Source organism: Alligator mississippiensis, chromosome 11 (assembly GCF_030867095.1).
Source record: "Alligator mississippiensis isolate rAllMis1 chromosome 11, rAllMis1, whole genome shotgun sequence".
NCBI lineage: Eukaryota > Metazoa > Chordata > Crocodylia > Alligatoridae > Alligator > Alligator mississippiensis.
The window spans coordinates 34,479,993-34,507,757 of record NC_081834.1 but is presented as its reverse complement, the minus strand read 5'-3'; the positions used below and the strand labels follow the sequence as shown (position 1 = coordinate 34,507,757).

The window sequence follows — 27,765 nt, the reverse complement described above, 5'->3', positions numbered from 1 at the left end:
AACAGAAACCTGATTTTAATGCATTGGAAGGTAAGGTCATTAAAAAAGATAAACAGAAGTACTTTAAAACTCCACTTCTGCCCTCCATTTACGATCCAAGTTTTTAATGCTTCCTTCTCCCTCAGACTACCATGATTTTAGTTTTGAAGCATTTAAAAAAATTATAGTGAAATGATTTAAATGTTTATAAAAGTGGTCTTTATAATCTATATTGCAATACAAAGGGTTCAGTACAAAATATACCTTGTGTGTGTTTGAGAAAGTCCCAAAAGTCTTTTAAAATAGGATTTTTTTAAATGCCACTTGTTATGTAAGGCAGAAAACTGAGAAGGGGGAGAGTCCCCTCAGAGATGGCCAACTTAGCTTGAAAGCTTTTTCTTTAGAGACCAGTTAGACTATCAAAATGAATGCTGCTATTTAAACTGTGGAGAGAAACATCAAGCAATCGTGCATCTGCAGGTATGCTTCTAAATAAGTGGCATTAATGCAATGTTAAGATCAAGACTCAAGTACATCCATCAAGAAAGACAGAGTTAAAGCCAAAGATTTAATAATAATTTAAGATGTGGTCTGTAGAGAAAAGGATTTATCATCCTTTATCAGCTTATGATACATTGAGTTGTTCAAACACCCATTGCCTCAGTTCTCCTATTTCTTATCTGTCTTCAGTTTTGGCTGGGGATGCTAAATCTCAAATGAAAGCCTGAGGTACCAACCTTGCAAATGCAATTTTAATCATATTTTTAGTTACTGGAGTTAAAATTGAGGGCAATTAATCTTCTAGTGTGCAAGACTTACTTTTCAGTATCTAGTCCTACTTTTTTTTAATTAAATTTTCAAGCTTATCAAGGTTTTGGAAAAGAGGATCCTTTTTATCCAATGTGAAAAAGCAAACAGGAAAAATTTATAACTCAGGTCTCTGTAGTCGCATAATATAGAAGCAAAAAGGTGCAAAAGATAGTCTTCTCACTTCTTAAAAGTGACTCTGTCAAATGCAAAATATAAAACATGCCTACACAGTAAAATGTGCTTTGCAGCTTACTTTTGTGCAATTTGAGAGAAAAGAAACCTATCAAAACAAGTAGGGGGAAGAAAGAAAATACTGATGTGAGCTGGTTAAGACCATGGAAACAATGGGATACCAAAATCATGTCTGAGCCTGGGAGAATTACTACAATTTTGTCTCCCCATGAGGCGAAACAAACATTTTGTATTTGAAACACCTTCACCTATTATGTGCTACCTCACATAAAAGAGAAGGCATCTTTCTGCTACCTGTGATAGTTTGCTGCAACAATAAGCTTTCTATGCAGAACTTTTTAAAAAAAAATTTAAATTAAAAAAAAATTATGCCTATTTTCAGTGAAAGTTAAGTTTAAATAAAACGTCTAATTTTCCAGGCCTCTAGAGACTTGGTAAAAGTTAGATTTAAGGCTAGAAAAGTAAAATGAAGGTCACAGATTTGCATGCACACACTCAACTTACACATCTTACTCAACTGCAGTGTAAGATGCAGAGAATAAATTCATGGGAAATCTGTCAAAGACAGGAGTACCCAATTACCTGTGGGGGCGCATTTCTCGCATGAAAACCACTCTCTCCAATCTCTCAGTCCTGATCCTCAGCCGAAACTTACAAAACACCTCCCAGAGATGAGCCTATGAACTCCACTTCATCAACCTCCTGGATACTAAAAATCATTGACAAAATATATACAAAAAGCTAGAACTCTTGGTTCCAAAATGATACCTTTTATTAGACCAACTGGAAAATGGCAAGAAAACTGTCCTTTTCTGCAAGCTTTCGGGATCAAAGTCCCTTCGTCAGGCTCTGGGAAAAGTATAGATGGTACAAGATGCACAGAGGGAGCTGAAGATGGAAGTCTGTCCCTCTGTGCAAAAATCTTCAGGTCCCTCTGTGCAAAAATGAAGTTTATTTCCTACCTATGGGGAATTTTTATCATCTTGTACCATCTACACTTTTCCCAGAGCCTGACGAAGGAACTTTGATCCCAAAAGCTTACGGAAAAGGACAGTTTTCTTGCCATTTTCCAGTTGGTCTAATAAAAGGTATCATTTTGAAACCAAGAGTTCTAGTTTTTTGTATGTCTTTTTGTCCTAGACCAACATAGCTACCAAGTACACCCCTGGACTAAATATAGACATTGGATTTATGACACATTATAACCTGCCTGACATCTGATTCCCCAGATACCTCTCCACTATTCATCCCCCTTCTCTCCCCCCGCAGCCAGCCTGTCTCTCACCCATTGACTCCTCAATCTACATCTTCACTGACTGCCTATCTTGTATGCATACCAGCCCAGCCTCTGACTTCTTTATTTTTCATTCTATCCAGGAAAAGCACATACCAACTGCTGAAACTTCCTCAGCCTGACAAAGGGTTTTTGAACCCAAAAGCTTGCTTAATAATTGTTTTCCAACTATTTAAGTTGGACTAATAAAAGATATCAGATTCACCCAAAGAACCTTGTCTGCCTATGTCCTTAGACCAACACAGCTACAACCTACACCTCAAGATGGAGTGCCTGATCTGCATGAGTTAACTCCAATGCAGATCATTGCCTTTATCTGGCAGCAGCATCTGCTAGCCTCACACCTACAACAATTATAAGAGACAATGAGAGGTAAAAGATCCATCACTAGTAAATCCTAACTTTAAGATTAACCTTTGCCTGCTGCACCCCGCTGATAAATAACTGTCTAGTTGAATGCCACTTCACTTTCTCCATATGTTGGGTTTATTTTATAAATATGAACTGTGAAAATATTAGCACTCCCCTACATATATTGTTTGTAAAAATATCAAAATGGGTGTTCTAGGCTTGATTAAGACAAACGGTAAGCACAACAGTAATAGAAGTGAACATATTAAATAAGTTTGCTTTAATGTCAGCTAAACATTTAGCTCCTGAACAGATTCACTTGCACTAGTTCTTACAGGCAGTAGGGCATGATTACCAAATAGATTTGAGAGTTCCTACATATTGTATTAGACAGATCAGAAAAGTGGAGCATGTATTTAGTTACCAGAACAAACTTTGGCTTATGTGCCCAAGAACATCAAGTGAAAATTTGACAACCATTAAGAAGAGAGAAAAAGAAAAAAAAGATATTACTTCGTTAAAGTGAATTTAGTGCTGTTGAAAAGTGCCAGATAGCACTGGAAATGGAAGATCTTTCTACAAAGCATGGAGGTATACAGTGCAAGATTCTCTATACTTTTCCAGGGTACCTCAATCACACCTGAACAGACTGTTTATTTCATTTGGCTAAAGGTAATTTCAGTCTTTGTGCCCAGGCAATTTTTTTCTTTGTCAAGAATGAAAAGTTTATATTAATGCCAGCTGACAGCTCAAAAGAAACTGGACAAGTTCATTTCATATTAAAAGCTGTTGTTTCTTCAGTTACCATTTACTAAACATCTAAGTAAAATTAAAATTAGTGACCCTAGAGTGAAAGGTTCTTTGTGCAACTAGTCATCTGAATTGCTCAGTTGAGATAGAGGGACTTAAAACACCAAACAAAGCATGGACAAAATCAAAAGACCTACACAGTTTTGCATTTTGAAGAAAAAAAAAAATAAAGAAGCCAAAGCTCAAGTTCATTCTGGCAGTGGAAATTAGTTCTATTTGTATTAGGTGTGTGAACAAAAACAAGCATCATCACACAAGTGTGACAAAGTGCACCATGTGAACATTAACATCTCAAAACATTAGGCTCACAACACCCAAGAAATGTGTTTAACCATTTACAGCAAAAAAAGTCATCATGCACTTTACAAAATAATGACAGCAGTCATTCATGGCCTAGTCTACCTGCAAACACATTTCTGCAGGCAAACAAAATATTGCTCAAAAAGTCATAAAAATATATATTATCTCTTTCGTTTAACATTTAGGTATATAAATATTTTACTGAAGAACATGCATCATTTAGATAAACAATTGCAAGAATGCCTTTTATCAACATCTAGGTTTTTGACATTTAGCAATATAAAACGATTACATATAAAAAGATAGCTATTAAAGTCAAGAATTAAACCAATACAGCAGTGAACAGTCCTCTGTTTACTAGTCCAGAGAAATCAAGGCACCTTTTGTAACAGGTTATATAATAAAGGCTACTGAATGCATTGTAAAATGCAAAAAAGGCATCATTCCATCTGCACATTCTTCAGTCATGTTTGGACTCCAAACTCACTGTTCACTTTTCTGTTCTTGTTTCCCATTGAGCGCTTGGTCAACTCTGTTTAATAATAATAAAAAACTAAGTTAGAACATATTAAGAACAAATTCAGTTAATCAATTTGCAAGTTAGGCAAAAAGCTTGATTTCATCCTAACAGACAAGAAACTAAAGCTTATGTATAGCAAATGTTTTAGTACATATTAAATTGTTAAAACAAACGTTTCAGTGAAATAGTTGCAGTCACAGCAAAGTGTTATAACTCCTCCCCTCATTTGTATTCTCCCTAACTCTTTTTTAAAGGATTCAAGAACGTTTTCTAGCAAAAAAGCCATGTTTGCAAAGAAACTGTCTGAAAAATGAAATATGAAATCAACTGCATTGCAAGAGAAGGTTTCTCTTTTGCTTATCAATGAAATGTGACTAATGACATAAGCTTATAAAGGCATAAGTAACATGAGTTTTTAGACCAAAATGCAATACATAAGTTTATCTAAACAATGAGCATTTTTAGCATAACATTTAATGTAAAGCAGAAAAGATAACAGTGTTGGTTCCAACACAAATTGCTGTTCTCACTACTACATAGTGAATTTTGAAGTTTAATAGAATTATTTCCAAATAAAATGGCACAAGAAACTGGGCTAACTGCATTTCTGAACAGATGTTCTGTTAGACACTATTTAGACATTTTCTTAGAACTGAAGAAATTATTTTCTATAGTCTGCATATTTAAAAGATTAAACACCATTTAAACTGAGTCACACACTCTGTGTTCTATTCAACTAGGACACTGTAGCAGGCAAGGCAATAGAACACCTGGGATTCTATTCCTAATATTGAGAACCAACTCACTGAGTCCTGGTAAATCATTTAAGGGTTTACCTTAATGAGAAATTAGTTTAGAAAATAGTCAGAATGTGAACTGAAGTGCAATACTTACTTCACACTAAGATTTTCTATGAAGCCAAAGCTTATTCTGCACCGAGTACCTTTTCTGTAGCTAAGGTTAATCCATGCCGACTATGACTAACCAAAACGAGAAGGTTCTTAACACAGAATTCAAGCATCTATGCATGGTGTTAGTGCAGATCAGATAGGCTGGATTAGCTAATATAGACTTTTTAATCCAAGTGTCGACAGGGCTTTAACGTAGCTTTCTTCAAAATATAAAAGATAAACAGTAGTCATGAGGCTTTGGGGTGCAGACCCTCTAGGACTGCTGTGTATATTCTCATTTGGTAACCTAGCAAGTAAAGTTTCACATTTCTTTTTTATAAACTGAAGTTTCTAGCTCTGATAGCTAAAACAACCTTTCAAATAAGAACTGATAAAGCATGGTTCCCTAGATGTACATCCACTTTAAAGCTAAATCCAAAACGGTACTTAGGCACACAAACTCATCTGGAAGTCAATTAATTCTGGCACCTACTTTTTGGGATCTAACTTTTAGTACCTCTACTTCTCAAAATTCCCTCAAGGAACAGAATTAAAAGTCAGTAAGTTTCTGCCTACAGGGATCTTAATAACAGATGTAAAACTGAGAACATTAGATGTATTTTCAGTGCCCGAGTTACTGGTCTCTCATTAAACCACTACCCAGACTTAACTACAGGGGAGCACTCATCTTTGTACACACCTGATTAAATTTAGGAGCTTTCCCCTTTGAGCTTGAAGGTTAGGAAGTCATATATACACTAACCACTCATAACAAATATTGCAGATGAAATCAAGTCAGATATTATGCACAAGTAGCACAAATAAATCTCCCTCTAGTTTAGTTTTGAGATACCTTCCATGTAAGGGGGTGGATGTGATATGCATTTTGAATGGTAACAAAACAAAAGTAGGTAGCTTCATAAAATGCAGAGCCAGAAGGACAGAGGAAAAATGGTGAATATTAGGGGTGCACCAACAGATTTTTTCGGCTGATTTTTAAGGAGCTATATCAACCAATACCAATCAAATTTTGATATGCAGCCGGGCAGCTTGGAGACCCTGCCCCCCCAATGAGCTGCTCACAGCTCCATCTTGCACCTGCCCTGGCTGAGCAGCACCTGCCCCACCCCCACTCCCTCCCCCTCACCCCAGAGGCCTCTGCCCCACCCCCTCCCCTCCCCTGATACCATACTTACCTGTTGGTCTCCAAGATGCCTGGCTGTGCTCCTGGCCCTGTGCATGCTGCAGCTGTGTGCGTGCACAAGGCATTCAACGGCCACATCAGGCAAAAAAAGAACCAATTGCCAATACTTTCAATTTTCCCTATTTTGGTACCAATCTGATATGGGACCAATGTATTGGGGTACTTCTAGTGAATATGCATTACCTCAGATGCCAGAGGACCAGATCCACCAATAAACTTACAGGATGTAATACTTAGCTCACAATGCCTAAGTTTTAGGTGGCTGGCTCCTGGAAGGGAATATATAGCCCTGCACAAGGCATCCAGGCTCCTTGAATAATAATACATAGAATTAGAAGCCTTGGTAGGGGATATCCAAAACTAGCATGTGGGGTGGGGGCTACAGAAATTAGGACAAGTGGAAACCCAGGAAAGGGAGAGTGTCTTAACCAAAAAGAGGGATAGGATTTAAAGGCACTTTGTGTGCTCCAGGGGCGGGGGGAGGGGTGCTTTAATTAGAACGGCTCTAAGAAACACTCTAAAGCTCCGCTGCTTCTCGTGCATCAGCGTCCTTTTGCTTCAAAATGGCAGCAGGGGCACTTGAAGTAAAGTATGTTCAAGCACTCCTGCCGCCATTTTGAAGCATGAGGACGCTGATACAGGGAGATGCAGGAGGCTGCTAGAGCGCAGTAATTACCATGTGGTAATTAATTGAGTCTGCTCTGACGCACTAATCACAGTGTGCCAGAGCAGCCTTTGCATTCATGTACATGTACCCTAAGTGCCTAAGCCCAGGCTGCAGGGAATTACCTACCTAAATTAAACTGGGATTCACTCCTGATGTACTTAATATTGATGATGCTCACTTTTTATTCAACAGCCAGGGTCATTCACCCAGGATGGGGAGACCTATATGTCCTCTTCAGCTGGGGCGGGGGAGGGTCGTCGATCAAGTCTACATTTCTCATCACCCGTGACAGCATCCCAGACTCCAAGCTGTAAGCTTTCACAGGTTGTCTCTACTGTTGATGTCTTGCTGTGGTGCAGAGGAACTAAGGCCTCTCTACCCAAGCAAAAAGCACTCAAAGTTCCAATTCCTGCTTATGCATTTTACCTAGTGGACAACAAAATATGTTGGTCTGAACCCAGATATCCCCCTTCTCTCCCCTGCCCCAACCCCCTGCAAAGGCATTTCTCCATCACTGTGTGGGACAGGGGAGCAGGGAGGGAGAAAGAAAGGAGTCATGTTCTTCAATTCCTTTTATGGTTCTGGGCCACGGTAACTTCATTTAAAACTGACTGTGCCACTCCAGTAGAGCAAAACACATTGTTCCACTAAACTAAACTACTTTAAATATAAGAAAACTAAATTTCCTTTTTGCTTTCTAATACATGCTTGCTACACTGACAGCATCTATCTGAATAAATATACTTTCAAGGGGAAAGAATCCTACCACACCTAGTCTGAGTGAAGCAAGTGTACAGAGGAGCTCCACAGATATTGCAGATCTCTGCAGGATGCCCACATGAGGATTTTGTGCAGGGGATCTGTTCACTGTGAGCCAATGGGCTGACTGACCCACCTGGTTCAGCCTCCCAATGCTATGTTCAATTACTTTGAATAACTTGGTAAAATGATGACTGCTACTTTGTGCACCTTCAAGAGGGTAAGTGAATTTGCCCTAGTTTTTTTGCATTGTAAGATTGACTAAAATAGCTGCATGGACTGAATCCAGGAGGCCTCACTGATGTGAATGAATAAGGCTTGAAGCTGCAGAATTTCAATCCAAAATTGTTCTTTATGTGCACAGTAAGCAATAGTGAATCTGTGCGGTAACCAAAGAGTATGTGCCATCCTAATCTCTGTAACTATTTCACAAGAACTATTTCAAAAGGAAAAAGAAAAGCTAAAACAGAGGACCCAGGACCCATACTAATGCAACACTCTGAGAATGTAAGTAGACTGAAAAACAATCATGCCAGCACAGTACTAAAATGACCCTAAATACAATACTTAATAGTTCCCAAAGAAGTCACAGCCCATGAAATTCAGAGGACCACTGAATTACCTTGAACTAGAAACAGCCAATTTGAAGGGAAGGAAAGGGTGCGTGGGGGGGAGGGGGGATGGAGGTTATTTCAATTTATTTCAAAAACTAAAGCCATGTTGACCCTTTCAAAGATACAGATTTGTATCTCAGGGTTATATGGATTCTTTCCCTTGCAACAGGAATAGGCTGGTGGAGGGGGGGTGGGGTGAGAATGAACTAAGTCAGTTGCTGTGGGAGCTATAACTTTTCTGCAGATTTAAAATCTCAGCGACAGCATTGCAGACATACAGCTTAATTGTAATCATTCCTACAGGCTATTCCTCACCCTTCCATTTTCTTTGATTTTGCTCTAATATAGTAAAATATAGGGCAAAATCATGGTCTTCCAGGTTTATTTCTTCAATATGTCTTCAATCTTTCTACCTACAATGACAGTGTATGTAAAGTGTCCCTAAATTATTAACTGTTATGCACACAGCAAGAGAATAAAGTTTAAAATTAGAAGCAGTATGTTTCAGCAAGATGGTTAATGACAGACAGACTGAATGATAATTTATCTGTTTTCAATATTTTGTCAGCTCCAGAAACTGTTGGAATGATTAGCAGTCAATTAAACTAAAAACACTTAAAAATCCAGTATTAGCAAGGAGCCTAGACACTGCAAATACAAACAGCACTAAGAAAAATATAAATTGCTTTAGATTAAAATTTAGATTAGTGAGTTCTATATCTTGACAATTTAAATTAGTAAATACTGAACAAAGCAAGATATAACATTCAAGATTAGAATTTCTGGTTAAGAAGCTCTCACAAGTAACTTCTACAGCTGCAGACTAGTATCTTGAAAAATCACCATTCAAATAATTTCCCATTTTTAATGGTGAAACTTAGTTAAAACAGGTGCAGATATGTATATGGCTTTTTGTAGGTGCAGCTCAAAGTCAATTGATTTATCCTTAATGATGTTTATTTTAGAGAAATTTCATTTACATTTTCAGGACAAGTTACATTATAAAAAATACAATCGTTTAGTTAAATACAGAAGCTTAGCCATTAGTGCGTGTTTATATTTACAAATGCTTATTCCTTTCTGCAAGCCAACTATTTGGGAGTTAGTTTGTGCAGTGCAAATGGATTTGTCTAGATGCATCCCTGATTATAGTGTGCAGATACCTTTTGTGTTTCTTTCTAAATTTTTCTTCTTCATACCTTGGTGGGGAAAAGTTTGATTTCAGTAAATGCAAAATACGAAGCCAACTAAACACAACAAGTTGCAAATTAATAGTACCAATATTTAAGTGTTCCTCATGAATATCAAATCTTGAAACCGGCATAGTTCAGAATACAGAAATATTATCTAGCTTTAAACAGTAATAGGAGATTTAACTGCTATTTGCTAAAAGATCATCAACACTGTACAACGTTAAAAATCAGGAGAGATGGACTAAGTTTCCACTAGAAAATCTAAGGACTGTATAACCCAATTTTGAAAAATTCAGAAGTACTTGGATTTAACACTGAGGCGCCATTCAATCCACTATGGAACTGTGGCAGACTTCCACCTGGTAGACGCCTGATTGTGTAGGCTAGCAAGTTAAGCTTCTTTCGAAAAATCAGTGCTTGATTAATATTTCAGTGGGCTGTATCACAGCTGTTTTATCAAAGTTGTTTACCAGCAGCCAGACCATCTTCCCAATCTACCCAGAGTCTTACTGTTCCTTCAAATTCCCTTTCTGAAGGGAATTTGTTCTAGGCAGAAGGTCAGATTTACTAACCTGGGTTACTTTTTTTTTTTAATCTTTTTGCCGAAAGCTGTATTTGTTTTGCATTTGTTTTTACATTCACTTTTACAACTTGAATCAGTTGATTATTTATCCCACCAAATATTTTGCAGTAGGAACAGAAGCCCTTATGATCACAAGAAAGGTATTAAAAAAATAATAAATCTTGCCTTACGTGGCTCTCAGCTCACACTAAAGAGCAATGCTGGCATTACATTCTTACCAAATTAAAAGGAAGAGCACCCTGCTACTGTGATTGTTCCTTGTGGGTTCTTTATATTAACTGCCATCAGTGTATCAGCTACAAAAGTTGCTACTAGGTGTTTTTAGGATCCTCAGCTTTGTTGCTCAATATATTAGTCCTGCATTTTGAGCATCATGCTGCTTAGTACCTATAGCCACAGATAATCTACTTAGCATTTCTATCATCATACCCAAGGCTGTGCTTTTGTTATGGTGGGCCACTGTGCACTCCCTTGACATCTCAGTTTTCTTTAGAAAGTGCAGGGATGAAAAGGACCTGAACACTGCCCAGCCCTCCATTTAGTTTTAAAACCACCATTAGATCTACCTCTCTCCTCCATCTCCTCTTAATTTAAAATGGAATTCTCAATTGTTGGAATGATACTTCATTGTTTACTTTTTGTGAGCATTTGTCATGCTATCAACTTAATTTAATGCCCATGAATAAGAACAGTGTCAGTGAGACAATGTCTCCAAAACACTGGTTCTCACTCAATATAATTTAGAATAACCAAATCACAGAACTGCGTATTAATGATCTGGCTAGCATTATATTGCTGCATACACAATTTTAACATCATCCTCAAGCATGACATCTTTCCTTAGCATACCAAACTTAATTAAAAACAAGTTTGCAAAATACAAACCCAAACAGTAATATTTTTTACACATTTGCATTCTATACTGACCGCAATTTAGCATGTTTGCATAATGAAACGTACTGTTTTATGCATTCTGGTATGACAACGTATTCCATGGGGATGAGTTCAGCTAGCTCTGCCAGGGTAAAGACATACCTAATTTTTTGGCTGAATTTTGAGCTGTGGAAGAACAAACGTAAAGTACAGTTACTATTTAAAGTATTGGATACATCACTCAATATTAAGTAAAACTTTCTGAAATGTAACACACAGAGATACTTTCTGTAAATAACACAAATTTCAACAATATTACCTAATGAAAGGTTTTGTGATGGCCAGAAGTGTTCTGATAAACCAGGAAGGATGAACTATTATTAGTGATTTCAGGTTTTTCCTTAACCTAAAGATTGGACATCGGTGTTAGAAAAGTAGTGAAAAACAGCAAAAACATCATTTCTACTAATCAAATACTACTGCTGTCTGGCATGTTCAGTCTAATGAGTAAACCTCTATTAGAAAAATGTCAATCTACCTAGAGGATAAAATTAACAAAGCAGGTCATGCTGAATGTAAAATTTTGAACTGTTAGCTTTGGAAGTCGTTAAACCTTTCTGATAAAGTAGCTGGAACAATACATTTCTACTACTTAAGGGGCAACATAGGAAACTCTTATTTCTACGCATTTTATCAACTGTTCACATAAAAAGAAGAAAATGTACAATTCCCTTGACAAATGAGGTATATGTACAATAGGAGAGAAAAGCCTCCTTCAACTGGGATCTTAGAGATGTCTTTTTTTTCCTTAGAAAAAAAAAGACAAGTAACCATGACTACTTGTATTTGAAGTCTTTCATCCAAAGCAAAGTGGCATATTCACAGTCGTATGAAACTGGTTCTTCAGCCAAAAAAAACTTCAAATCCATATTCTCTGTATATCGTATGACGACAAAAATCCCACATTTTTTCCTCACTTTCATGCCTATTCACTGGCCAAATGAGCAAACCACTGATTGTGACAGCATTGTAAACACATTGTAAACACTCGTAATTCTAGGTAAACTAAGAGGCAATTTCGCTGCTTCTCATCATACACAAGAGAATTGCTACACATAGCCTTCCATTTAACTCCTCTGAATGTTTATGCAGTTTTGATACTGACCTGCCCAGAAAAGTACCTGCTTTGACACTCAAGTTAAAACAAAACCATATTGTACTACTGTATGAAGAAGTCATAATGGATCTTCCATAGCAAGTGTCCTGTTATGGTTCATGAACAACATCTCCAACCCCAACATACTACTTTTCCACTACTGTCACTTGAAGCGGGGCGGGGGGGGAATCTCCAGCATGTTTTTTGTTTGTTTTTTCTTTTCTTTTTTTTTTAATTTGGGGCTTCAGTGTCTAAATCATAAGCCATAAAACACCTGCTGGAAGCTGCCTAAATTCATACTATGTTAATTAGAAATTCTGCAAAAGAATATACAACCAAGAAATGTAGAGATATTTTGACATTAAGAAATTTTTTACCTTCTGTCAATTTGCTGGTAACATTTCCTGAGCCAGCCTAAGCTTGGCATTTTTCTCCGCGTTGTAGCACCATTTAAGTAAACTATCATATAGTTCTCTGCTACTAATAATTCTAAAGTGCCAATAACATACCTGCAGAGATAAAGGAGAAAACCTTCAAATCACATTGTGGATGACTTAACTTATACGTAGAAGACAACCTGACCTTTGGTAAGAGTTTTAAAGAAATGTTGTTCACAGAATTAAAGTTTTAGTTTAAAAACTCTTAAAAGTGGCCATATCTAAATTTAATATTTTAATTAGATATGCTGTTTCTCAAATATAAAATATTGTATAAAAGACGACAGAACGTGAGTAGTTCTTTCTGAGGAGAAAAACTCTGACAGTAGAGTTTCATTAAGAACAGTTTTTTAATGACAAAAAATATTACTTACTTAAACAGATTGTCCATTAGATATCTGTAATCTGGCTGACTGCTTTCAGGCATAAAGCAGACAGCAAACACAACAATGGCATTTAACCCATCACCATAATAACCTAGGAAAAGCAAACAAAAATACAGCAGCAATAAGAATTGACATCTTATTGTAGTCTGATCAATTTCATATAAAAAGACACTTACTGTGCTCTCTTCTTCTCTATTTCAAAGTGCTTTACAAAGGTGAGAAAACATCCCATTTTATATGGGGGTCAAAATATAGGCACAGAAAGGCTCATGAGACATTTATTTAAAAGATCTGCTTTGTTACTTATTGTTACAAAGAATAGCCGAAATTAAAAAAAAAAATGAAATAAAAGCCCCTCTCTAAACTCTGTGCTTTAGCATTTTTAATTTATTTATGCATCTAACAGCATTTTGCATGGTCAATTTTCCCTCTTAAAATGGTTCTATACACATAGAAAGGAAAAAGAAAACACATTAACCAGTCTGCTAGGGAATCTAAAAGATTTTGCACACACTGTATATGTACACAGAGTATACTCAATCTACCAAGACAACCCCAAACAGTGAAATGTACCCAGACAGTTATGATATTCTCTTAAAGTAACTTAACTTTTTCCAACATCTTGTGGAGTCTTTTCCCCTTATGTAAGGTAATGAGCCATGATGAAGACTGTACTTTATAGATTTTTGTTGTGCTTTTTTAATGTCTTCTTACCACAGGTCATAATGGAGCCATCCTCCAAAGAACCTTCAGCCTTTTGCACCTAAAATGATTCCTTCCCTTCCTGTTCAGTTGCACGTTAGATGCTAACAATTCCCAAGAACATCATTATTACTTACCTCCATGACTGATAACTTTTTTATAGGGTTCAATTGCCTTCATGTCCACCCGATGGTCCTGTTCTCCAATTCTAAACATACGCCAGCGTCGCCCATCCTCTCTCTCTTCTGCTGCAGTATATTCAGAAAGTGATCCTCTCCTAATTACTTCAGTAGTTTTTGGTTTTGGAAGATCATCTGCCAAAATTAAAACATGTTAAAGACCATTGTGATTATATGTGGCTGTATCTAATCCGATTATAAGTTAACCACTTTACTATCTGCTTAGGCTATTACAATTTTCTCTGGTACTGGACAGAGGGAGTAACAAACTTGTATCAGGCACTCCAAGATGTTGATAAATGAGACTATATTGTATTCTTGCATGAAGTGGTCACAGTACCTTTCCTACATCAGCATAGCATCTCAGCCTTCATATGAACGCACAGATTCTCTTGATTATATTTTATTATGAAGGGTCTAGCTACTTATAAATTTCTGGCTACACAGGAGGCCTTTTGGCAAATATTCTTATTGTTTTAAACATTCATTCCCATAAATACCATCAAAATAGATAGAAAGTGGTTAACTTCAATGATTGTATTTTGTTTGATCAGATTTACAGTGAAGCAACTTACACACTGATAATATTTGGCAAGCATACATGCAGACAAATTTATGAGGAATTAAAGCCAATTCACATATGCAAAAAAAAAAAAATCAGTAAGCGAAATTTATGTTTAAGAGCAATCTGAAGAAAACAGATCTAATAAAACTGGTGATTCTTTGACTTAGTTGCACAGACCTTACCCAAAAGTGAGAAAAACCTACTGCATGTTAGTTGTCTGTTTCCAAGACAAAGCTGTTAATGGAAACTATCCTTCCAGGAAAATGAAGACAGCAGCATTAAAAGGAAGAAAAGACAGAAACCCTTTTCAGCAACTTTTGCAACAGAAGTGGATTATTTCCTCAGTTACACTGTAAAGTTATCCTGAAGTGCCAACTCATAGTCCCTCAAGAAGTCAAAAGATAGCAATCCCACTCCACAGTTACATCCACATAACCTCTAACTCTGAATACTGAAGTTATGATACTTTAAAAACCCCTTCATTTAAGCTGTTTAAAAAATAAATTAATGTTTGATGCCTTATTTTCTTTCCCCAATGCCCATTATACTCAGTAGTGTTGCAGTTCATTCAGGAATAAACTGCTCTTACAACGAGTATTAAAAAAAAAACCAAACATTTAACATTAGAAGAATTCTGAACTTAATAAGTTTTGATCTAAAGTACCAATTAATAAGACAACATCATTAATCTTCAGGACAAAAATAAGGTAGTATGGACAACTGTCAATTTTTGTATGAGTTGTTTTAAGAACCCCAGCAGCCCGATAGGGAAGGATTCTTAATTTATAAAAAAGACCACAACTCTGCAGTTTGATTCTCATCTGAATCCTTATACAGAACCCACTGACTTAAACAAGACTTAATACAGGCTTGAGGGCTCCCTCGGAAAAGACAGTAGTGTCAAGGCCTTATTTCCAGTTTTAGAACAGCCTTACTGTTCAAACTCAGTCAAACATAGTTTTGGAAGTACAATATAAAACGAATTTCTTAGATGATTAAAAATGTTTAACAATTTTAAGAGTCCCTTGGTGATCGTTAAGTTTGAAATGGAAAAGGTTTCTAAGGTGACTGACTCTTCCTTGCTTATTACGATAAAAGAAAGGATCAACGTTACTCAGATTTCTTGCCTTCTTTCCCTCATCTTTTCTTTCTAACATACTTGTACCATTTTTACCATATTTATACATTTTCTATATATAACATCTAATTATTTGTTTTTTTTGGGGGGGGGGGGGGGTTAAATTCAAAGTCATCCTGGCTTCAGTAAGTACAATAAGGCACCTGTGTGTAAGGAGATTTGAAACATTACAAGTGGTAACAAATCCTTACCTTCCCATTCAAACTCATTACTATTCTCAGATGGGGTATCCAGGTCATCCAAATCAATCTCCCCACTCTCATCCAAGTCATCCGACAAAACTGATTCTTCACTGTGATCCAATGTTAGACTAATATCTGGAGCCATTAGTTTCTTTTTAACTTTGTTTCCATTAACCTCTAATGAATTTGGGAAATGAAGAAAAGTCTAGTTATTTTACAATCTAAAAATTGAGCATGCTCGCACATTCATAGCTAATTCATTACACCACAGTGCTGAAAATAGTGAAATTAAGTCCCTAATAAATGAATATTTATCAGTTCAACCAACTGTTCATATCCCTCAAAATATGAAGCAAAATAACTTTATTACTGTATCAATACATAAGTCCAGGATTCCAGGTCCTGTACTCCACCCCTTGTATTGCATATTGTAATAGTTTTCATGTCATCCTATTTCTCCATTACAACACTTCCTACAACCAGCAGTGTTTTCTAGTATTGTGTATTTTCTTCTTTGGCCAGAATCTGTGACTGCTATATACTGAAACACATAGTAAACTGCAGTAAATTAATGTGACAAAACAATACAACACAGCATATTCTGCTAGGACCTCAGGCGTTATCTTACATTAGAGATCAGAGAAGATTGTTTTATTTAACACTTAATAGTAACCATCCTTGAAAAATCTACAGAGGAACAATTTATAAGTAATGACTGACAAAGGTTAAAGAATAACAGGTGAACTCAACATGCTCAAAGAGGTGAGGCAAATACTTGCGATTCAAAAAGAAGTTGAAAAGAGGAAATAAAATTAGTGACCGATCCAAATACCAAGCTAAATTAGACAGACAAGATCCAAGAAATCCCAAATGTTAAGAAACAAACAAGATGTAGTACAGCATGGTAACTTAGATCCAAGCAACAGCCATATACCCTCTTTTCTCCCTCGAGATACTGTGTTTCATTTCTAAGATCCACTGCAACCTATATTAAAAGGACATTCGGAAAGAATGCAAGATGTTCAGTAAAATTCATTCAGGTCTTAAAATTGACAGAAAGACTCATTTTTATTTGGTTTCTGTGAATTCAAGACCAGTCATGAAAGTATAGTGCAATAGTTCATGTTTAGCACATACTAGCTGGCGTTCAGTTTACAGGGCAAGACAATGCTTTCAAAGCAATATATTCCATGAACCTGCTTTTCCTGGACAATAAACCTTGATAATATGTATTAAAAACAAGTATACCGATTAAGAAACCGCATACCTAAGACTGACTTTCTACCTTTTTAAAACGTTGTGCAGCTCCTTCCGTATTTCTAAGGAGGCCATTTAGGTTAGAAATAATCAGTTTGACTGAAGCTACAGATTCTTACCAGGATGTCCCTCTCTTCCAGTTGCATCTGACGTATCTGCTTCAACATGGTCATCCTCGGGCAAGGGCCTGGTGCAGGGAGCAGAGATGCATTTCATAAGAAATACAGCTTCAATGCACAATGTTCATTTGTGAACAGGTGTACATGTCACCCGATTAGAATGTGCTTTTTAACGTATAATATGCACTTTACAAAAAGAAAGTTATGGTCCAGAATCAGATTAATCACATTTGAGGACTCAGCTGAGCTGTCAGCAGAGCATTAGAATGGTGGAACACTGATCTGCAGTTTCAAGCGAGTCTTACAGGCTGATGTGAGAGACCTAAGTCAGTGGTTACTGTCTGCCTGTTATTACAGGCACCAGACTGTTCATTTTTTTCTTCACCCTTCAAGTCATCTCATCTTTTAACACCAAAAAAAGCAATTCACTTCGTTTTCCTATGAAGCTCAAGCAGTTCCTTAAAGGCATGAACAGTACTTCATTTATAGTTCTGACAGCTATCCTAAATTTTGGACAACTATGCTCTTGGAAGTCCTATTTTCAGACATAACTGCATGACATCATACTTTGAAACCTTCAAGATACCTATAAATAAGACAAAGCAAGAGGGTAGGAAAGTATGGGGAAAACAGTCTATTTTAGCAGAATTAACCATATTGCACAAAACAGGACGTTTCAATGAAATGCAATGTCTTTGCCATGGCCTTGGATGAGGCAACAAAGGAAAAAGTAAAACTGAGGATTAAAAGAAACTTAAGTCAGTTTTAATAGAAAAATTATACACAAGTTTTCTTCTTAAGAGCTTATGCTAGTCAGTATATTTCTCTGGAAAATGCACTCCTTTATTGTGAAGCATACCTCTAAGTTTCAATTAGAAATTCTCTCTCAGTACCAACAAGCAACCTCAAATTAGAACTGACTTATACTTCAAGATTTCCCCTGTTCGTGCAGTCCTTTAAAGGCTTTTCAAAATGTTCCAAAGCATACTGTTCAAATTCTTTCCAACTTTGTTAACCAATGCTTATAAGCATAACATTCAATGAACTACATTTCAGTTTTTGAAAGCATAAACAAGAACACATAAAAACTACTTAAACTCACAAAAGATACCCTGGAACCTTAACCTTACTGTAATCACCACTATGCCAATGTACAAAATTTAAGCTAATTTCTTAGGAATGATGCGCTGTCCTTGGCATCACTAACAAAGATCCCCTTCCCCATGCATGACAAGGCAAGTTTCAAGACCCTTTGAACAGTACTATATTATTTTTAAAATGCCTGCTGCCAATTAGTAAGTTACCTTAGGACTCACAAACATCAGGAGGAGGAGAAAGTGGCCCATTTTGTCCCAAGGAGTATACAAAAACAAAAAGTATGCTTTGAAGTCATGATTAAAGCTTTACTGGATCATGTTCGAAAAGAGTAACTGACTTTAATTATAGGCCCTGCTTATGAAATAAATTATTCATTTTCATAGATTAGCAGGATAGGTATATTTTATTTTTATAAGCCATCACTTACCTGGGAAAATCTTCATCTTGCCACTCTTCCTTAAATTCAACACCTTCCATCCTCAGTCCAGCCTGAACAGTTAATACAGGTTCCTGGCAAACTAGGGCCTCTTGTCTTTGGAAAGAGATCAAAAAAGGGACCTGTGGGAAGGAACATCACAAAGTATTAGCTCAATAACATTGTAAAATTCCCTTAATTGAGTACTCACAAGCTGTCATTTTCCCCTAAAGATGGTATTTAAGGAACTGCCGTGAAACTTGCAAAAGACAAATCAGTTAGGCATGACAACAGGTTCTTGTTTAACTGATCAAGCTAATAATTTCTTGTCATCCTGCTTCCAGGATCTCAATAGGAGATTATTTCTGGCATTAAACTAAAGGTTTCAGCTTTATTTCAAAATAACTATTTTAATTTGAGTTATTTTATTCTTAATAATTAGAAGAAAGCAGGAGATGTTACTAATAACCATTTCAGCATATCAGCCCCACCATTGCCCCATGCTGGAAAAGAAGACAAGAACTAATAATTACCTTGACTTTTAATATTTCTAGTCACCAACGCATCAGAAATAAATACAACACCACTTATGTTGTCAACGTATTGCTTAGAAAAGTCTTAAACTTAGAGTAATTCCAAAACATACAGCAACTCAGAGCTTTAACTGTAAATGGCACGTTGAGCTTCAAAATAAATTATTCCTAACAAAGCAAGCAAATTTTGAACATAGTATCTTCATAACAGTGTCCCTTGCATGCCAGCTTTTGTAGCTTAATGTAGGGACCTCCCCCCCCAACCTCACCCTGACCTAAAAAACAACCACTGTTAGCTCATTAAATCTTTCAATAACACCTATCTTTGAGTTCTCTTTATAGGTCTTTTGTTAGCATCAGTCTAGATCAGGTGCTTAATTTAGACAAAAGCATCACAGAGATTTAGTCCAAAGCAAAACAGTTACAACATCTCTGACAGTTCAGGTTTTTCAACAAGAGGTCTAAAAGATTGGTCAATTTCCAACTTCTAATAATGTTTGAAAATATGACCATCTATTTACTGCTTAACCACACATCTATTTGTGTAGCATTTATACCTTTGATTTGGCCCTGGCCCAAATCTAGGATGTGACAGTTCAATTACTAAGAAGTAGTACCATATTTGCTTAAACCCCATGCAGATATGGCCCAGTGAGAACCCTATAAGGTGATACTTTGCTAAGGTCAGCTTCTTTACCCCAGAGTGAAAGAGCGGTTCAAGCCAAATTCTTTTAAGACTCAACACTGAGAAGACTTTCACCTAAGAGTGAACTGTATAAGGCTAGTACAATAATTCTGACCATGGTAGCTTAAATGCATGTAGGTTGTTTTAAACAGTTCTGACATTTTGCCAAGGACAATAAGGAAATGTATCACCTGTTCAGTTTTCAACCAAGAAATCAAATATCAATTAACAGCACTGTATACAATGGATTAAGCCAATCCATTATTGGTATATTTGCAAACATTGGACTTCTCAAAGTAATCCTAAAAAAAAGTAGAGATTAAAACATATTATGCTGTGCTAGATAAAATTAAGCAGATATTTTATAGTGAACTCCATATCTGTCTCAATTTCAGAATGCATTTGCTCAGTTTACCATACAAAGTCTTGAGATGCCGGCTCAGCAAACTCACCCTGGGATGTACAAGTCAAGCTGTGTTCTTTCAGGCTCACCCATCACCAGTCATAAGGAGTCCCTGATACTGGAACATGCTGAGCAATTCTGGTGATGCACACGTTAACTAATGGAATCCAGCTCTAATCTCACAGCTGTATTGGCTCTACAACGATAGGAGCATACAATAAGAACTCACTAGTCTGCAAGTGCGCGCATGCGTGCGCGCGCACGCACACACACAGGTGAGTAAGTCGGTGCCATCTTCACAGTCAGCAAAGAAGAATTTGAACCACAGACCAAAACAATGAGGGACAACGTTCATATTTGATCGTATAGCCAAGTAGCCAGACAATTGGTTTTACAAGACTGAATTTGTGTAGTGCAGCACTACTATACATTAACCAGAGACAGCATTGCAGAGTAAGACCAAAAAGGTTTGCGAATGCATCCGATTCATTAACTAAGAAAGTTAAGTCATGTTTCCCAGAGACTGCAGTACCATTCTAGCCCACAATTAGGAATGCTGTCTATTTTTCAGCCAGATAGACATGCTCCAGAAAGTGGCCACCATCCAACCATCCATACCTCACAACTTTTAAAAATAATGTTCTTAATTCAGAATGGCTTCCTGCTGCTAGGGACACATGATTTGGCAAGTGCAACCCCTCCTCTTCTTCACTGGATGTTGGCATAGAGCTGTTTTTGTGAAGTTTCTCAGTTACGCAACTGCTTAGTATTTATCAGAAACAATTTCAAATATCTGTTTGGAAGAAAGTTACACAACTGACACATATCTATAAATAATGGCAGGAAAATATGAACTAGGCCTTTTCTGTATTGTTCTTTTATGGAACCTAACTTGATTATAAAACATTCTACATACATGGGATAAGGCAGATCAAGAGCAACAGAAAGAAGAGAATGTCAGAAGCAAAACCTACCAAAAACAGATTGGTCAAAAAAGGGTAAAAGAGCAGGCTTTGATCTCAAAAGAAAAAAAAAAAGATGTAAAAATAAAGAGGGGAACACAGGAGACCAAGAAATAAGAAAACTCCTGCCTACATGTATCGTGCAACTTTTTGGATGCTACTCCTGAAATTATTTCTGCTTAACTGGTATTAAAATTCCCACAGGACTTTTTGAGGTTGGACTTTGCTTTAAGGCAGTAGTGCTTAACTTTTTGCTGGCATTGGCCAAATGAGTGGCTCGGGGACAGCCCTCAGACTGGATCAGGCCCTGAGCCACCTCTCAGGGCTCTGATCTGCAGGATTGGGGCCCACACCATCTCCAATTAGACCCTACATAACCAGATCTTAGGGCCACATAACCGATAAAGATTTTTTGGGGCGATACTTATAGCTGATTATTGACCAGCCAGATTGCTGGATACCAATCCAATTGTTGACATGCAGCCCGGCAGCTTGGAGAGCAGCATTCAGCTGCTAAGTCTGTTGGGGGAAGGGGCGTGAGGGAGGGAAGGGGTATGGGGGGGGCATAGTTTGAGGCCCCAGCAGTGAAGGAGGGAATAGGGCTGGGGTAGTGACAGGTGCTACCCAGCTGGGCTGAGGCAAGGCACAGGATGGAGCTGGAGGCTCATCCAGGGGGTGGGGAAGGGTGGGGCAACTCCCACTGCTGCGCGCACTCCTGGGGGAATAATGAGGGCATGTGCCCCCATGGATCTGTGCGTGGGGTGGGGGTGGATTGCTCGCTGTGTGCTCAGAGCTGGGGCTACTCCAGCCTCTTCCCAGCAGCTTTGCTAGGGCTGGGTGAAGTGGGGCAGGCAACAGCGGTGCAGGAATGAGACGACTATGGGGGGGCAAGAGCCACCCCAAAATTCACCATCGCCCCCCCCCTCCCAGCACCTTTGCCGCCTGCCTTGCCCCACCTGGCCTGAGCGCAGCTGCCAGAAAGAGGCTGGAGCAGCCTTGGCCCCAAGTGCGCAGCCTGTCTTCTCCCTGTGCACAGATATGGGGGGCACATGTCCCCCATGCCTCCCCCAGGAGTGCACGCAGAGGCAGGAGCTGCCCCTTCTGCAGCCTCTGGATGAGCCGCTGGCTCCATCCCAAGCCCCACACTACCCTGGCTGGGCAGCGCCTGTCCCTGCCCCATTCCCTCCCTCATTGTGGGGGCCTCGATCTGCCCCCACCCGATAACCCTTCCCCCCACCACAGACTCACCAGCTGCACATTGGTCTCCAAGCTGCTGGGCTGCATTCCTGGCTGCATGCTTGCAAGCAGCATTTATCAGCAACATTATCAGCCACATCAGCCAAAAAAAAAAAAGCTGATTGCTGATAATGTCAATTTTCCTTTTATCAGTGCCGATACAATATGGACTGATGCACTGGTGCACCTCTACCAGATCTGGCCCTAGATGCACCTATCTGGCATTCCATCTGGCCTGCAGGGCTCCCTAAAGGTCTGGAAATTTAGCAGCAGGGGAGTAGCAGTTGCTGCCACTGCTCCCTTGCCACCAAATTTTCAGTCCAATGGGGATTCCTGTGGCCTGGATGGCATGGCTACATGGGCTTGATGTGATCAGAGGCCCAGGATTTGAGCATCCCTGCTCTAAGATCGTTGCTTATGTTCTCTCCACAGTATATGGCCCTTCAAGTATGCTGTGTACTAACTAACTAAGATCAATTAACTCCAGAACTTGGTTCATTTCAGCAGGCAAACAATCCTTATCTGTATATATTCTGTCACACAACAAAGTCAACATGATGGATGTCACCGAGTAGAGTGAAGCATTTCCTTTTATTGCAGCAGAATTGAGAAATACTTGTCTAAAATAACTTCCCATAACTGAAGGAGTTAAGATAGACCTGCAGTTACGCTACAGTTCGCTCACAATTCTAAAATAGTGCTCTTAATCTGAGGAAAGAGAAAGAACCATCAGCAACATCCCAAAAGAATGGGATTTTGAAATTCAGCCATATAACTAGAGACCCACATTAAAAGAAAGCAACATTTTATGGCAAAAATCCCATTTTTAAACTGCTTATAAATGTGTGCCGTGAAGGAAGAAAATGATTAGTTTTCATTGAAGACAAGCTACCTCTTGAGCCTCCCTACTCCAGAGGATTAGTAAGCAAGGCACTTTAATGAAAAACATCTTTCAATTCTAAGTAAACAGCTTTAATTGCTGAGGAAGTTACTTTAAACTCCATTTCATAATTGAAATAGTGAACTCAAGGCAAGTTGTAAAGTAATAATTGCTCTTATTTGGTTAAGACAGGTTTGGGTTGTGCCTCATAATATATAGCCTAAAGTGTTATAATCGTTCTCAAGTACATGGTTTAGAATGTCATATTACTTAATAAATCAGTCATTTGAGGTGGCCAACAGCAATACAGCTGTGTAATTAGCAACCCTGGCATGTGAAACAATATAGATATGCTAGAGAAGATGGGAGTTGTTTCTGAACTTGATGCTGAAAATATTTTTGTCCAGATTAACAGCAATCACCTTTAGATCAAGGTAAGAATTAGCTTTTCTCCAGTCCCTAGGCAAAAAAACCCAACAACCTTGTTTCTGAAAACCAGGGACAGGTGCATGAACGTGTTAGAAACGCATCTCATTTTCCAAATGAAAACAAATGTTTACTGTTACAAGACAACCAAACAGCATCTTTAGTTTAACTGGATGCCAGCAACATTCATGTTGAGTAACAATGATAATCTGCATGCCTGGCCCCCAGTGGTGGCCCACTGAGATCTGATGATCTCTGGAGCTGGCTGGGCTCATTCAACTTCCTAGCTTTGAAACCACCTTAGAAAGAAACATGCTTTTTTAAAAAAAAATTTAAGAGAGATACTTGATTGCTTAGAACAAGATTGGAAGGTAATGGCCTGATCAGTCAAATGCAGAAGAGAAGTGCTCTATCAGACCAGTTCTGTAGGGGAAAATAGAAGCAGGAGAGAGAGAAGTGGGGCTGGAAGGGACCTCAGGTGGACACCTAGTACAACCCTCCACTCATGGCGGGATGGTCCCCGATTTAACCATCCCAGTCAAGTGTCCACCTGGCCAGCAAAAAAGGCCTATTTCGATGTACCAAGGAAAGTCACTTTATACCCATCATAAAATACTACTGTATAAGCCTGTATAAGGGAGACCATTGCAGACGCATCAACTGATTGCTTGGGACAAATAAAAAGAAACCAGGAAGGGGAGCGAGCTCGTAAACTAACAAGGGATGTGGAAGGGACACCAGAAAGAGCGCATCAGCCAATGCCCGCTGCCCCCGAATCAGTTGAGACAGCCTGCAGATGCTGACCAGTGAAACTCAGCCAGGAGGTGCCAGTGGAGGAGCGACAGCCCCGCAATCCCCCTGGTTTCCCCGGCCAGGGCCTCTGTCCTGACCAGTGAAACAGGAGATGAGATGAGAACCTGACCCAGCTGACTTAACTGTGCTCTAAAACAGGGGTAGGCAACCCCCAGCATGTGTGCAAGAGCACAGCATGTGACGGTATTTTGCTTGACACGTGTGCCTGGGGGTGACTGGCAGGAATCCACGAGGGACACAACCCTCGTTGTGGCAGCGCAGCCCTGCTGCCCCTTCCCCGCCGTCCGCCTCAAGCGCTGCGTGCCGCCAGCAACGAGCCGGGGTGGGGCTCCGTGGGGCACCTCCTTGGCGCCTCCCTGCTGCCAGCAGCACCAAGGGCCTGCCCAGACCCGGGGCCGGCTGTGCCAGGCAGCTGCGAGGCTGCCACTGGCTACACCAGGCGCGGCCCGGCTCGCTGCCGGCACGCCGGGGCGGATAGCGGGGAAGGGGCCGGGGCTGCGCTGCCACAACGTGGTCGGGCCCCTCGCGGCTTCCCCATCCCCGGCACCAGCATGCGACAGCTCGAGGCTGCGGGTGTTTTCGGCCCCTGCCCAGGAAAGCTGCCGCCCCGCTCGCGGCGCGCTCTTTGATGCCAGGGGCAGCCCACTCGTCCCAGCCCCAACAGCGAGGCCGGACCCGCCTCCTCAGCCCCTTCGCGTTTCAGCGGGGCCCGCGGCGCCGCACACAGGCTCCTGCCCCCGGCCCGGCCCAGCCAGAGGCGCCGCACCCCGCCCGGCCCCGCGCCCCTCCTGACCTGCCCGCCGGTCCCGGCCACAGCACCAACGCTCCAGACCCCGGCCCGGAAGCGGAAGTGGAAGCGGAAGCAGCGCCCGATCCAGATCACGCGCCCGGGCAGAGGCGTGGGCAGTTGTGGGTCCGCGCGTGCGCAGTGCGAACCCTGGCCCCCCGGCCCGCCCCCGCCCCCGGTTCGCGCGGGGAGGGGAGGTGTGGCTCCGCTCCGCTCTCTGCTGGGGCTAATCTTCACACGGGGGAAGGATGTTCCCAGGGAACGAGACGCGCTAAAGACTTCGGAGTTCACCAGAAATTTGTATTTGCTAAAAACAATGTAAAATAATCTGTATTAGGGGCACGACCCCGAATAAAGAGCCGAGGTTAGGCTAGGATTATGGGGCAAAACCCACTTTGGGTCACCACGAGCCATGTGTCTCCTGAAGAAGCCTGGGCAGGACGCTGCTCGGTGTTCCTGTGCCAGCCCGCCACCCACAGTACGTGGCCCTGAGCAAGGAGCTGTGTTCGGGATGGGACTACGCGGCAAAATCCTTTTCAGGTCAAAAGATACGTCCCAGCAATCAGGACTCTGGGGAAGAAGCCTAGGTGGAGCCCTGCCTGACCTGAAGCTTGGTTTCTGTATCCCAGGCTGCCTGCTGATTGCCCCCAGGCCTGAATAAAGAGCTGGGTTTGGGTCGGGGGTTTTGGGTCATCTCAGACCACACATCTCTGCCATAGGCCATGCCCCCCTGAGATCAGCTCCCACCGAAACTGCCGCCAGCTTCTGCAGGCTATCTCCGCTCACTACTGCCAACAGCGGCTGTGGGCAGTCCCCACTTGCCACCCATCACCCCCCGTCACTGCCGACACTTGCCGCCACCTGCCAGCAGCCCTGACTCTGCCCACCCTCGCTGCTGATGTCTTCGCAGCTGCCTGCAAGTGGTCCCTGCTCACCACCGCCACACCCGTCACTAACTGCCACCACCGCCTGCAGGTGGTCACCGTGCCCCTGCAGCCTCCAGGGGCACACGGCTTTCGTGATCTCTGCCATTGAGGCACTCTCCTGAAGAAGCTGGGGCAGGCCCCTGCCAAACCGAAGCTTGGCTTTTGTGTGCCAGGCTGCCTACTGACATGCCCCAGGCCTTTGTACAAGTCCTGAATAAGGAGCTGGGTTTGAGCGGGGATTATGGGTGGAAATCCTTTTCGGATCACCCCAGACCATGTGTCTCTGCCACTGGGAGATTCTTCTGAAGGCTTTGCAGGCTGCTGCCCAACCAAAAGCTCAGTTTTTGAGTGCTAACCTAATAACTGAACCCCTCAGGCCTTTATAATAAATGCATAGTGCCAATAAGGAACTGACTTTGGGCTGGGATTATGGGGCAAAACCCTCTTTGGGTCGCCCCAAACCACACATCTCCCTGACGTAGGGTCTCTCCTGAATAAATCTGGGCAAGATGGTGCCCAACCTGAAGCTTGGTTTTCTCATACCAGCTAGCCAACTGACAGCCCCCAGGCTTGTTTACTATGTAAACAGCACCAAATAAGGGGCTGAGGTTAGACTGGGATTTCCAGACAAAATCCTTTTCAGGTCATCCCAAATTGCACCTCCCCACCCCTGGTGGACTTTCCTGAAAAAGCCTTTTGAGGCACCATTTCTTGGCTTTTTCTACCAGATTTCTATACATGACATTAAGTAAGATGGTAGTGTGTTATGTTGTAGCTGTGATGACATTAAATAAACTGAAATAAAACTATATACCTATCTAGCTTTATATCAAATTTCTGAACCACACCTTCTCAAATACCATACCTACAGGCTGGGGAATTCCCTTCTCATCAGTGCAGAGGCAGAAAAGGATCTTGGAGTCATTACTGATGCCAAAATGAACATGGGCCGACAGTGTGGGGACGCAGTCAGGAAGGCCAACCGTACCTTGTCATGCATCCACAGATGCATCACGAGTAGGTCCAAGGAGGTGATCCTCCCCCTCTATGCGGCACTGGTCAGGCCACAGTTGGAGTACTGTGTCCAGTTCCGGGCGCTGCACTTCAGGAGGGATGTGGACAGCATTGAGAGGGTCCAGAGGAGGGCCACCCACATGATCAGGAGTCAGCAGGGCAGGCCCTACAAGGAGAGGCTACGAGACCTGAACCTGCTCAGCCTCCACAAGAGAAGGCTGAGAGGGGATCTAGTGGCCAGTTTACAAACTAGTCAGTGGGGACCAGCAGGCATTGGGGGAGTCCCTGTTCCCCCGAGCACTACCAAGAATGACAAGAAATAATGGTCACAAGCTGGCAGAGGGTAGATTCAGACTAGACGTCAGAAGGCGCTACTTCACTGTCAGGGCAGCCAGGATCTGGAACCAACTTCCATGAGAAGTGGTGC

The 27,765-nt window shown here is 40.6% G+C and overlaps 1 protein-coding gene across 4 annotated transcripts; it reads right to left on the bottom strand.

Annotated features, from left to right (window-relative positions):
* On the bottom strand, nucleotides 1-25,500 carry BNIP2 (BCL2 interacting protein 2). 4 transcript variants are annotated; one of them, XM_014599952.3, is made up of 12 exons: nucleotides 25,405-25,500; nucleotides 20,344-20,490; nucleotides 18,686-18,816; nucleotides 17,161-17,228; nucleotides 15,794-15,961; nucleotides 13,858-14,034; nucleotides 13,007-13,109; nucleotides 12,573-12,704; nucleotides 11,359-11,445; nucleotides 11,127-11,225; nucleotides 9,554-9,589; nucleotides 1-4,268 (listed from the first exon to the last, which is right to left on the bottom strand). In XM_014599952.3, the coding sequence occupies exons 3-12, from the start codon at nucleotides 18,733-18,735 to the stop codon at nucleotides 4,220-4,222; spliced, it is 969 nt and encodes a 322-aa protein (XP_014455438.1). In that variant the 5' UTR covers nucleotides 18,736-18,816; nucleotides 20,344-20,490; nucleotides 25,405-25,500; the 3' UTR covers nucleotides 1-4,219. The 4 variants fall into 4 exon arrangements, with proteins under 4 accessions (XP_014455438.1, XP_059570776.1, XP_014455440.1 ...); XM_059714793.1 differs by lacking the exon at nucleotides 9,554-9,589 and having other exon boundaries at nucleotides 11,094-11,225; XM_014599954.3 differs by lacking the exon at nucleotides 9,554-9,589.
* Between the last annotated feature and the right edge of the window lie 2,265 nt (nucleotides 25,501-27,765).

Coding starts and splice junctions, on each gene's coding strand:
- BNIP2 (XM_014599952.3), bottom strand. CDS start 18,735: ATGGAAGGTGTTGAATTTAAGGAAGAGTGGCAAGATGAAGATTTTCCC. Junction 17,229..18,685: donor CAAGATGAAGATTTTCCCAG/GTAAGTGATGGC, acceptor TCCCTGCACCAG/GCCCTTGCCCGAGGATGACC. Junction 15,962..17,160: donor TGGAAGAGAGGGACATCCTG/GTAAGAATCTGT, acceptor CAAATTCATTAG/AGGTTAATGGAAACAAAGTT.